At 30.0% G+C, this 14,223-nt stretch overlaps 1 protein-coding gene across 3 annotated transcripts in view; it reads left to right on the top strand.

Moving 5' to 3' along the window:
• LOC131061222 (magnesium/proton exchanger) overlaps positions 1-14,223 on the top strand; it is a 115,135-nt gene that overhangs the window by 97,811 nt on the left and 3,101 nt on the right. For all 3 annotated transcript variants that reach the window (XM_057994756.2, XM_057994758.2, XM_057994757.2), the window contains 2 exons: positions 1,481-1,697; positions 1,857-1,986. In XM_057994756.2, the coding sequence (XP_057850739.2) occupies positions 1,481-1,697; positions 1,857-1,986 (347 nt within the window). The remainder of the gene's footprint in view (positions 1-1,480; positions 1,698-1,856; positions 1,987-14,223) is intronic.

The following is a 14,223-nucleotide window of genomic DNA, read 5'->3' as shown; positions in this document are numbered from 1 at the left end:
TTCTATTTCTATTTAATAAGAGAAGGTTACCCAAAAATAACCCATTAATCCTATTTGTTAATAACTTTATCCAAGGGGTTGAGCTTAGTTGGCTAAAGCATTGAGTTCTCAATGTGGAGACCCAAGTTCAACTCCCATGAGGGACACCTTTGTGTAGAATTCTAAGTTGTGACTCTTGGTCTTCCATTGGTTGTTTAAAGACCCTCTTATTCTTCCTATTTTCTTCTTGTTGATCTTTTGTAATTTGATTTAATTTATGTAAATTGTATTCCTTGTCTAATAAAAAAGAAAGAGTGCTATGGGATTTTATTTACAAGTGTCCAAAAAATGTGGAGATAGAAAGGTTGTAAAAATTTAACTAAACCTGTACAAGGATCTGACTAGAAATGAAAAACTAAACCTGCAAATACCAAGAAAAACAGGGAAAAAGAATGGAGCTCCAAAATAAAATCTAATTCTATTATAATTGAATGCAAAAAGCATAAATTACATAGATTAACAATTGCAGAATTGAAAATATGAGGCCCAGATAAAAAGATTAACTTGTTGTTCTCTTTAGTTAGGATAGCAGCCCCTATTTTTAGGACTGCATATTTCAGTGGGTGCAATTGGGGTGGGGCTAGACATTGCTCCACCAGCTTAGAAATTTTTTCTTGGACTTGTCAATTAGCTACTATTATAAATTTCCACCAGAAAAAAATTATTTTTTTCAACATTCTTCTTGAGATGAGATCATGAGCATCCCTAAATTCCGGAACTTGAAGAGACCATCAACTTAAAAATATTCCTAACAAATTTCAACAGCACCCCCGGAAATTTTTTTTTTAGAAAACCCTCTCCATAAAACCTTACCCTTAGCTTATGCATAAATAGATCATCTGGACTAGAATTACCGATAACAGAGGTTAGCCTATACAGTGACAATTGACAACGTATAACTATTAATTGGGTTCGTTACAATAATTGTAAAAGATGCATATTTTCTCGTTGCAGTCTCTAGTTCAGGCTATTCTGTAAAGGCAATTGAGAAATAAATTTGTTGTTTTTTTTATCAACTGAAATAACTTGGTTGTTGTTGCTAGTTAAAAATTTACTTGTATGATGGGAAGTTACTTTTCTTGGTTAGGTGTGATCCTCCAGGGTGTATTTAAATCCATGATCTCATTTTCCTTTGAACTATGTCCTAATTGACAAAGGACTTTTAAATTTATCTTTGAGCACAAAGTATTTGACATTTTAAGTAAATTTATACATGCAATTTATATCCATTGTTTGTAGGCCAGTCCTTCGAGAAGAATGTTAGGTGTTCACAGTTGCTTTGATTGAGAAGTCAAATTTTAATATTAATATAAATGCTTATATCTATGTTTGTCTACATTAAAAAACAATGGTGCCACTGTCTTTTATACGATAGAATACAATGATAAGATCACCTGTGGAATTCATTTTCACTAAATCTTTATATTTTTCATATGAGCAGGTGGAAGACTGTGAAACGAGAAAGAATAGTGGGGTTCCCCTTCGATCATTAAAAATACTTTGGCGATTAATAAATCTTCCTTGGAAAATTTTGTTTGCTTTTATTCCCCCTAGTGATATTGCTCATGGATGGTTGGCTTTCATTGGTTCCCTGTGTTGGATGACTGGGATTTCCTATCTTCTTATTAAACTTACAGATCTGATAAGCTGTGTAACAGGTTCATTTTCTGTTCTTCCTCTATAGTTTATCATAATGATATCATCTACTTTTTTTCCTAAAATCTTTAATTTATTATGCATTAGGAGGAGTTTATCTATTCTTGATAGCATGATTTATATAAAAATTACATATTTTCTGCACTATTTAATATCTACAGGATTAAACAAATATGTTACAGCTTTCACAGCTCTTGCAAGTGGAACCTCATGGCCTGATCTGATTGGAAGCAAGATAGCAGCAGAACGGCAAACGACAGCAGATTCAGCCATTGCAAACATCACTTGCAGGTTTACTTTCTTGGGAATCTCATCTCAATGAAAAAGCTTATTTGTGTGGCATCATCTCATATTGTTTTCAAGTTTACTATTATATCAGTATATATTAGTAGAGAGGGATCAGAGGAACAAAATGAGATCAATAGTGGTGTCCTAAATATGTCATGTCAATGCTTATCTCCAAAAATGTACCTTTAAAATTCAAAAAGCACAAATATCCATATAAGATTTTGGAAGGGGTGAAGTTAAGATGCACATATATAAGACCCTTTACCCTATTGGAAAGCACCTTTCCTTTTTTGTCCAGATGGGTGGAAAAAGATAAAACAACTTGCTAGAAACATTCAATGCATGCCAACCAAAAGCAATCTTACGATGTACACCAACTGACTAGAAACATGCTTATAAAGGGCAATGCCTTCCTCTCCCTCATCTACATTCAGAAGAATGAAGGAAATTTGTTGCAAACATAGTATGAAACTATAGAGGAGCTTATCGTTTTTTTAAATTTTTTTCCTATTAGTCTATTGTTTCTGGTTCACTTGCAGGTAGATTGTGTTGAAAACATAAAACTTATTCATCACATTAATTGTTTGTGTCGAGGAATATTTCCATTTATTGTTCTTACTTAAAACGGTTTGTAGATCCTTAAATGAAATAATGGAGTAACAATATAGGGAGTGTTTTTCTTCTACAAATCAGTGCTAAATGTAAATGGTTGTGTATTATTTTTTAAATTGTTTATATTAAAACAAGTAATATTTATACAAGTTTTGGAAACAATTAAAGACACTTTCAAGAAGTTATATTTGATGGCTATATGATAAATAAATAGAATTGTCAATATTTACTTTGTCCATAGCAGCATTAAATTGCAATGGAATAGTATTAGTATAAAATATATTTTTAATTAAAATGGGCTTAGTGTTAATTTATAATAAAAAGTATGTAATCTGTATAATAAAAATTTCATCCTAGTATAAAATGGAAACTAAGGAGCTGTCATAAGAGTTTTGAGTTCTTCATCTCAAACTACTCCAACAAGTTAGATATGACATCTTAAATCAAAATTTGGGAACTCATTCTGATAAAAATTTTGAGAGTGTTTTCTTTTTTTTATTTGTTTAATATTTGATATATTTAAGGACATTATTCTTGAGTCCCTCCCATGTGAATCTTCTTTTGTCTATTTATAAGTCTTGAAATTCCTAGGGTGACCAAGAAAATTAGTATCATAATGCCTTTAAAAATATTTCCCATCATTCTTGATTATTCCATCAGGTAGATTCTTTCCTTATAGAGAATGATTTGTTTACATATTGTATACATGTCATCCAACAAATTTCCTTCCAACACATCATTGCAAACTTATTCTTAGAATATTTGGCTATGATTTCTACCCTCCAATCAACAATGATGTGAGGCATTGAACATTGATTTGGCCTTTCACATAATGCTAATAGCAACATATTTCCTTCCTTTAAGATATTTAATGTCAAATTATATGCTAAAAATATGCATAGTAGTCGCTTGTGCTAATTTATTGTAGGAAGAAAGACAAAATTATTATCTTGTTTCCATCTAACAAGTAAAATTATTCATGTTAAAGTTATTTTAATTTATGTGGAGGAGAAAAGTAATTTATCCTAATAGTTGTAAGTAATGACCATTAGCCAAAATATTCATATAAATAATTAAGTTTAAAATACTCAACAAATCTATTTGAAAAGTAGATTGCAAAATAGCAAAATCATGGAATTCATACAACACATATATAATACATTTACATATGGAAAACTACTTGGAACCAAATATTTCATTTAATTTTTTATTCAAGTTCCTAACAACTTCAATTAATTACAAAGATATGTTGAAAATGCCCAAAATGCTAGTTCGTATCTTAAATGTTGCTAAATTCCTTTGAAATTGAACTATAGATGCAAACTCTTTATGAAACTACGCTCTAGAAACTAAAAGGTTTTCATCTTGCAATATCCAAACCCAATGCTTGTTTTCCCTAGATCTAATAGATGAACACAAGTTCTCTAACCAGGGTTGGGGTTTGTTGATGACTTGATAAAAGATATAAATTGATGAAATTTTCCTTCTTTTGTAGAAGCAGAAGGCCTAAAAAGAGTCTACACTTGCTAAGCTCTAAGTAAATCTATTTGTAACACCTTTAAAAAAATTATAATTTACAACTCAATTCTTCTAGAAAGTTTTTCTCACTTTATTATTTCAACGAATAATTTGAAGATCATCTATAGCTATAGAAACTTGTGGTTCTTTTACACTTTCTTGAATCATTTGAGTTGGTCTTAATCTTCATCCATCCCTTGTACATGTAGAACTATTTAGAGAATTCTCTTAGAAAATTGGTCTTACTAGTTGCAAACTTTATTATTAGAATCCTTAAAATTACTTTTAAAAAAGGAGAGTGTAAAAGCTTCGAGTCAAGGGGAGTTTAAACATAGGTTCATGTAAATACATGGACATTGATAAGGGTAAGCATTGATACCAATAATACCAACTTATTAATATTAATAATGATAACAACTTAATTATTAAGAGATATTAATATTGGGTTAATAGCAATATTAATAATGATAATGTTAATAGCATGTTTAAGAGTAATAACAATATTATTATTGTGTAATAGTAGTATTAATAATAAAATTAGCATTAATCTTGAATAATACTAGTAATATTAATGAAAATAATATTTCTATTAATAAAAATATAATCTTTTCAAAATAAATATACACATATATATGTGTATATGATCTATAATTTCTAGATATGAGAAAATTGAGTTACAACACTTTCATTCAAACATGTCCCGAGGGTGAGTAAGCTCTTTTTATTTCTTACTAAACCCAACACATTGTTTCATGATAAAAAAGAATACCACTTTATCTATGATATTGTTAGTATAAGTTTTTTGATAAATATTTTTATATTTATGTTATATCCAAAAGGTAACCTTGACCTATTTTACAACCAATAAGGTAGCCTTGGACATTTTAATCTAAATTTAAATTTTATTTTGATATTTAGACAATTATTGAAAGATTTTATAATTCCCCACTAACTAACACATCAAAATTTTCCAACATTATATCAAGGATTTATATAAAAAGATCAATCAATCACTTCCATCATGAGATAGCCTTAATTGCCACCCTTCATCTTAAAGTAATAGATCTTCTACCATTAAATTAACACAATTATATTAGTTACATCAAACCCCTTTTATTGTTAATTTTTATATAATTCAACTCTCAAATAATCATTACATCATTAAACCATATTATTTTCAAGTAATTATGAATTCATTGGATATATTACTTTATGCTTATTCATATTGAAACAAAATTGTTAAATAAATAAAATGAGATTGACCAAAACTAAAGAATTCCCAGGTATTTCTATTTTCATAAAAAATTCAAAAATCATTATTAGCACCATCAGGTTTTCCAACTAAAATTGTATATCTTTAGTTTACACACATTCAAAGGTACTATTTTATAATATTTGCTTAGTTTCCATTTTGTATTAGGATGAAATCTTTATTTTATTTTGCAACTATATCAATTCCATACTTTTTATTATAAATTAGCATTAAGTCCATTTTAATTTTAAAAAAAATCTTTATCTTTTATATTAATACTATTTCACTATAAGCTAAATATTGACAATCTTATTTATTTATCATATAGCTATTAAATATAACTTTTATTCGTGAAAGTGTTTCTAATTGTCCCCAAAACTTATATTAATATTACTTGATTTAATATAAAAAATTAAAAAAATAATACACAACCATTAACATTTAGTACTTTACTGATCTGTAGAAGAAAAGCTCTCCCTCTATTTTAACTCCATTTTTTTTTAAGGATCTACAAACCCTTTTAAGTAAGAACAATAAATATGCTTCCATACCAGACAGTTCACGTGCCTTGTCTATGCTTCCATATTTTTAAATGCATGTTCACCAGATCATTTTTAACTGTGATATCCAATAATGACCGTTGCTTCTATGGATATCCATACCAGTTCCATAGCCCCAGTTTTGGCACAGGTATTCTTCAATTTTTTAAATTAGAGTTGGTGGTAATAAATATAATTTTTTGTTTTTTATTTTTTATTTTTAAGCAATCATCTTAAATTGTATTTAAAATTGAAATTATTACTAGTATACTTATATTCTTAAAAAAAATATATGTAAAATAATGTCCAGAGATATCACATAATTGTCATACATGGAGTTGAATAATGTTGCACTCTTTCACTCTCATTAAAATGTAACAATGTCATATACTTAGAGACAAGTGGCAATGATTATATTTTAGTCAAATTTATTCAAAATCAATTTTTTGTTTATGGATATTTGTATGTCAATGTAGATGCCTCTCCGCATAATTAATAAATTTCTGCAAATAAAATTTGAAAAAAAAAAATTGGAGATAAATAAAAAAAGGGGAAAAATATTTGTGGAGTCATGTGTCAATCTTCCTAATATGCAATTGTTCCTTATTTATGGCCCCCTTTTTCTTAAAGCTTTAGTAGATGCTCCACTAAAATATGAAAAGACTATAATTTACCATTTTCCTATAATTTAAAATTTGCATGAAAACACTATCTATTTATATTTTAGTAGAAAGTGCAGTTAATTATTCATATGGGGACATGAGTAGGAGGTGAACCCAACCAATAAGAGCTCGATCATTGCTTGTCTTTAGTAATAGTAGGCCCATTGATGGGCTTGGCCCCCTCCCTCTATCTATGGATACAGGAAGAAGAACTCATTGATTGGGCTTGACCACCTCCCCTTTTATCTATATGGATATATGGGGAGAGAATTTCAATCAGCTATATGCATTCACGTATTTAATCAAAAAAGTTGAGAATTCAGCTAGATGGGAGATAGAAATATCATCAATAGGGATCAACTATACTAGTAGATAATACTTCTTAGGTATACATATGCATGTGTACACTATACACAAACATGTATGTGAACCTCATCTACTATGTGTTCTTAAAATGAAGGAGAATTCCACATTACAAAGTTTATTTGAACTGGCTAAGAAAACTTTAAATGAAAGTGGTTGTATGGATGACTACACAATTGCCAAAAAGTTGTTGTTTGTAGGAGCTAATGGAGTTGTAGTAACGCAAGGTCATTGGAACGGTCTTTGCATAAAACAACAAACTAGTTCTTAACCATAGATGATTGTCATTCATTGCTTGGACCACATAATGAATTTATCATATCAACTTATGAGTACGTTTTATTCATTAGCAAAAGTTAAAAATCTAGTTCGTAAGCTCTACTCATACTTCTTTCGAAGTCTCAAATGGTTTATAGAATTTAATTTTTTTGCTAAAAGAATAATTGCAAGAGACAAGCTTCTTAAGAATGTTGATACCAAATGGATCTCCTTGTAAGAACCAATGCAACATATTTTTTTTAAATGTCAATCATTGATTGGACTAATGTATGAACATCACAACTTGGTAGACAAAGTTCTTGACCTCTTACATAGGTTAAGTGTTGTAGAGACACTCTTAACTTTTTTTGATATTCTTTCCATGTTGGACAAAGTGAAAATGCTTATGAAAAAAACTCAAAAAATAACTATTTATTTCAAAATATACTAGACTACATAAAAAGGTATGTCTGACCCACAATAAGATATATCTATCAAAGTGGGCATTTAAAAATTCAAAATTTAGTAGCTGACAACTAATGTCAAATGTGGACAATTTTTCTATTTCTAACAATTTAATGCAAGTAGAAATTTGTGTCTTTGTATGTGGATTTGAGATACCAATGTAGTATTCTACCACCGTTGTTGTCAAACACTCTACCAAAGAGGTAGAACCAATTGTTACAATGAAATATTTTAACGACATTGTTGTATATAAGTACTACTTTAAAGAGTACTATGAGAGTTGTTTATTCAAAGATTATAAATCAATTATTTTGAGAAGCACTACTAAAAGACATGTCACTTGTGTATCCTAATTACTGGGTCAACTTTTAATGAACTAATTTTCATAGGAGATTAAGGATCTTGGTCGATCATTTTTTAGCAAGTTCACAATTAAAAATCAATGGAAAGAAAATATAAATAATTTTAAATAAACTTAAGCTTATAGAGAAGTCAATATGTTTTGCATCAAGAGTGAGGGAATAGTCTAAGCTCTTGAAGATCCCTTCCAACTAGGATCAATAACAAGACTTTAGGAAACCTTAAGCTAGAGAAAATTATTGTCTAATTCAATCTCAGAATACTTCAAACTTGTTAAGTTATATCAAAATGTTCATGATATTGGGATTGATCGAGGATGGGAGAGCTTTTAGTGTATTTGGGTTCTTCAAATTAAAGATAAGAAACAAACTAGACAAGGATTTGAAAAATTTCTTAAGGATTTATACAACTCAGTATGATATCTAGAGTTTTCTTTATAAAATGGAACTCAACCTTGAGGTACATACGTGACAAAAGTGGGTCGTGTAAGACTTCAAACCATGCTAGTAGTAGAACAAATATCAGTGATGCAATGAATAACACGTTGTAGTATTTAGATGTAGTTAAGAAGATGTATGCAGAGTGAAGAAAAAAAAGAAAAAAATGAAGATGACTCTCAATCTCTCAATCTCATGGTTAGAGTGAGAAGAAGAATTAGCAAATGGAATCAAAAGACATTTAGTAGTTACTAGGTATTTATTTTAAATACTATATTTCATGAATCAAATTCCAAAATCCAAGCTACAATAATGATATTTATATTTGTATTATTGAATCGTGGAATTCAATTGTATTTTTCAAATTTTCATTTATAAATTGGTAAACTAACATACTATAGATTTTTCCACAATTCATTGCAGAATTTAAATTGTAAACATTGTTTTCAAATTTGATTTATTAAATGCATATTTTTCAATTTCTATTAATTAATCTTAATAAACATACAATAATAATTTCAAATTGTTATCGAGTGATATTGATTTCCATACATTGCCACAAAATCACACTAATTCCCTATTTTCATTTCACATCCTCATATGAGAAGACAAACAATCATGGGTAAATTAAAACATATATTCATACTCAATTGTGTAGTATTGGTGATTTATCTAATGTTTTGTTGTTGACTTGTTCCTTAAGTAGTGAGTAAAAACCTTTAAATTCATTTAATAATAGGCCATTTTCTTCTATTGACTTGCTCCTCCTTTAAAAGTGTCATGTCCCCTTAAAAATTTAAAAATAGCAATTACTAAAAATAGTAAGTCAAAAATCCTAAAATAGAAAGTCAAGAGCAACTAATAGATTGTAAAATAAAAATTACTTTTGGTGACTTGGTTATGGCTAGACCATTATTTTATCACCATTTATATTCTATTATAATCAATTTCCTCTTGAATTTGGGATCCTCAAATGGCCTTTTTTCGCATTTAGTGGTTATGATAAGCCAGAACAAGTGGTGCAATGTTTTTCGAATGAAGAAATCAATAGGCCTTTGGCATTAAGATCACATGCAACAGAATCTCCCTCCTTGGTTGTGGGTTTTGTTCTCCCAACTTGGAAATTGAAGTGGTTTCACATATTTGCATGTTTTGGCCACATTTGGTAGCATTCAAATTGTAGATTTGGCTAAGTAGTTGTTTGTTTCTTCAGTTGTTGATAATCCAATGGAGAAGGAGATTGAAGAGAGGGAGTTTGTAATTTTCCAAGTGATCTAAAATTGATACACCGAAGATTTCAAAAGTTTAATCTCATTCGGAGGTTATCATTGTGCTTAAGGAATTCGAGCATTTCAATAGTTTTCAAAGTATTGGCTTGCATGTGTGATTTTTGTAGCTTTCGATACTTTTTTTTTAGTTTGCAGGAGTTGAATTACTAGGTTTTTGGGCATGGTTTTCTATTATGTGGTTTTTCATACCTCATTTCCAAGTGTTGAGACCAAATTGTGCAAGTTTAGTCAGGTTTCTTTTAGTTTCGAGTGATTGACACACTTTGTGCTCATCCTATTTGATGTGTACCTTGCAACAATTGTAATGTTTGATTATATAAGTATTAGTGCATGTTTATTAATATATAGAAGTCCATATTTTGTAATCAAAATTGATATCTTAATCTGAATAAAGTTTGGAAGGGTTTCAGTAACTTTTTGTGCATATCAGGTTTCTCTAGTGTGGGAAGTCCAATAGTTTTCTATTTAGATTTATGTTGAAAATAAATATTGATGAATATATGATATACAATAGTTACAAGTCATGCAAATTTTGACATTTTATGTTAATTAATTGCCTGTTGAGGTTTCCAGTTGATTTGGTGGTCAAATCTCAAAATCGAGTGCATAGTTTGTGTAGAATGTTGATAAATCTTAATGAGTATTTTATTTCAATAAGAAAAAAATCAATTTCATGAGGGTATTGAAATGCGAATTAAACTTCACTTGTTCTCCCTTCCTTCAAATTTAAATTTATTTCAAATTTTATTTCATTTAAGACATTATAGTGGCATTAGAGCCAAGATATTGCTAGCCTGCAAGGTATTCAATTGCAAATCATGAGAGATTTCTATAGCTCTCCATTTTGAAGATTTTTTAAAATGGTATTTTAATTTCCAAAATTTCTATGTGGTTTAATGGATATCTAATGAAACCTAGAGTTTACAAGGAAGTTCATACATTTTACAAATTTGTAGAACTTACATGAAAATGTATGCCTCAAGAAAGAGAGGTTTTCATAACTTTTGAGGAGTATCTTTTAGAGGAAATATTTGTAGTGTCTTTTGATAATTACTTCATGAGAAGATAAAAGAAAGAAGATAAACCAAATATGACTACAAATATCAAGAATCAAGAACAACATATGAAAGGAGAGACAAAGGACATCTTCGACCCAAACAAGGAGAACAAACAAAAATAATGCATCCATCAAATTGAAGGTGAGAATATCTCATTTATTTCAAACTAACATTGATGAAGATAGATATGAGGAAACCAAGTGGTAATAAAAGATGGAACAAGGAGATGAACAAATAATAATTTCAAAAGTCTTAGCAAAAGAGTTTGATTATTTCAAAAATGAAGATAGAATGATTAATTTGGACAACACTAAGCTAGAAGCTTGGAGTCACAAAGATGGAAAGATTGAGATTATCTCAACAATATATCTCATGGAAAAGAGGGATGAATATATTGACTATAGCACTAGAGTATCACAATGAAAGTATGGTGATGTTAAAGTGGGTGGTTTCTCAATTGGCACTTCAAGGTATGTTCAAGATTCACAAATTTCAAATTTATTGCATCTTCCTAATCCTTTGCAAAAAAATTGTTATCAAAGAGAGGATGTAAGAAAGGGTGACAAAGTAAGGGACACAAAGAAAAATATTCAATCCTTGTTTCAAGTCTCAAAGATTTCTTATATATGGGATCTAGGTGTTGTTGTGAAGATCAACTTATAATGAGGTATCAATGATAGAATTGAAATTACTATCCATTACATTTGGTATTACATAGAATCCTTAACGCATACTAATCACTTTATGAAGGATCAACGTGCATAACTCATAGAATATTCATGGGATCTAGGAATCACCATTGAAGACAATTTTAGGAGGTAGCAAGAAGAAGGCGTCAAACTTGCTTATTTTGAAGCTATGTCTTGGTAAGCGGATTTGGTATCATTTTGGTTTTCAAAATTTAGTGACTAAATATTTTTTGGTGATTTGGATATCAATTTTTACTCAAAATGAAATTTCATGAAGAAGAAGAAGAAAAAGATATCACAAACTTATAGCATCCTAAAAGAAGGATATTGTTTATCCTTTTGAGTGAACAAAAGTTTGATAAAGACTTCTATACCATGGGTTTTGGATTTGTAGTGGTGGTTTGGTTGAATGAACATTGTGTTTTAGACTTTCTATTGTTAAGATCTTTTAACCCAAAAAGTCATTCGACTCATTTCACCTATTCAAGGTTACTCTTTTCTTCTTAGCCTTAGTTGTATTCTTATTGAAAGGTTATTTATGCCTTGGCAAAATCATTCTAGGTGCCAAATCACCAAAAGAGATTCTAATGTTTGCCAAAATTTCATTTCAAAGGGAAGAATAAAATAAAAGATCAATTTTTGAGTTTTGACCATTTTCTATGCTAAGAGAGAGAGTGAAGAAATTGAGGTTTCTAACTTGTTTGTTATTGAAGAAACCTCATTTTATGGTGAGAAGAGAAACACATTTTTGCCCCATCCGTACCCACATTGTAGACACTGTTGAAGCTAATAGAGTCTCATGGCACCTTCAATGGGTCATCAATTATTCGTGGTATGAGAACAACACTTGCTTCTCAGGTTTTTGTCCACAGTGCCACTATGGGTAGGACCTATAATGAAGAGAGGTCAAGCTAAAAAATATGCCACCATGCAACTTGATAACAATAGTGACCAATAATAATATATGCAATCTGAAAATCATAGGGAAATGATGATTCAAGCCCATGAAGAGATTGGAAAAATCCCAAATAATGTCACCACAGACAAGTAATATGATAGTTCAAATTGAGGTACAATGCCACAATGATGTTGGGTCTACAAATTGGCATGTGGGTGGGAAGTGAATAGTGATATTTATCAAAAGCTCAATTCTTTGGTACGAGAAGGAAATTTGTATAGATGAAACCTAGATATCATGTTGGAGTGAGGCTCCCAAGCTAAGATCATGATTGTAATAGCTTCCACACACACACACACACAGATTTCAACAAGAAATGGTATATTATTGCTGAGATGTTGAGATAGTTACAACTACTCTTGATACAAAAATGAATGCATAATTCATTATTAAACTAATATTAAATAATGAGATATGACTTATCTCTATCTAGAATGACACGTAAGATAACCAACATGAACAATATTAAATGAGAGTTTCATTTGACAACTAAGCTATCCTAAGTAAACTTAACATGTGTAAATAGGTTATAGGATCTCAACAAAGGTGGTGAAGGGTCTCATACTGGAGAGAAGAGTAGATCGAAAGGCTCTAATACCATGTTGGAAATATTAAGAACCCATCATGAAGCTACAAACTTCGAGGAATTGACCAAGAAAGAAAACCAACCACGTGAGAATGTTGTAACATGAGCAAGAATAATCAATGGAGATCTAAATGATATAAGATGAAATTAATATGATACAAAATTAAATGCATGATGCATTATGAAACTTGTAGAAGTTGATGATACAACCATAGGAGCCAAGAATCATTTGCAAGCAAAACACCTATCACATAAAAGAGATCAAACAAATATAATATGCTATGATAACAACCTAAGAATTTTGTATTGATTGCACACACAATTGATGATTATTGGAGATATAATTACAATTAATGATTTGCTTTTATAGAAAGCAAGAGATGCCTTAATTCTAAAATTAGGAGAACTAAAGAAAAGCAAAGAGGAACTAAATAAATTCTAACTATAGCTAAACTAAAGTATCACTAAGTAAACTAAATATTGAAAAGCATAACTTTAGATAAAAAAGTACCTAAGTTTAGCTTAAGTGAAAAAGTAATTAAATGAACTAATTAATAAATAATAAGATAAATATCCTAATTATTCCAACACCCCCTTAAGGTAAAATTAGGGATAAGATAAAGAGATAATGATGAATGCAAAATACATGCATGAATGAGTCCCGACAACAAAGGCTTGATTAGGTACTCATGTATAAATCAATGCAACTCTCACAAATGGAGAAAAGGAGAAAAAGCTAGTGGGAAAAAAAACTCCTCTCCAAAAGAGAAGAAAAATAATTGTACTAGAGAAGAAGGAAAGGACTCAATCTGGCATCCCAAGGATTGCTTCAATCATAATAGTACAATCAAGATTCCCCCCACAAAAGAGAAAAGAAGAGACAATGTATCCTCCCCTAACGAAGAAGCTCCAATGTCAAAGGTGAATACTCAAATGCTAAATATGATCCAAGAGCAACAAACAAAATTCCTCCCCTTGGGAAGAAATAGACCCAATGGTGAAGGTAAAAGCAACTCCATGAAAGGAGATGGAAGAAAATGTTTCAAGATGTGTGTCATGGATGATTGCTCAACTATCCAACTGTCAGAATCAAAAGATGCCATAGAAACTGAAGCAAGATCAAACAACTATGAAGAAACTTGATGAACAACCTCTAAAGGCACTAAATATGAGATGACAGAAATGCTAAAACTA

This window comes from Cryptomeria japonica, chromosome 7 (assembly GCF_030272615.1).
Source record: "Cryptomeria japonica chromosome 7, Sugi_1.0, whole genome shotgun sequence".
Taxonomy (NCBI): Eukaryota; Viridiplantae; Streptophyta; class Pinopsida; order Cupressales; family Cupressaceae; genus Cryptomeria; species Cryptomeria japonica.
This window is presented reverse-complemented; position numbering and strand designations above follow the sequence as displayed.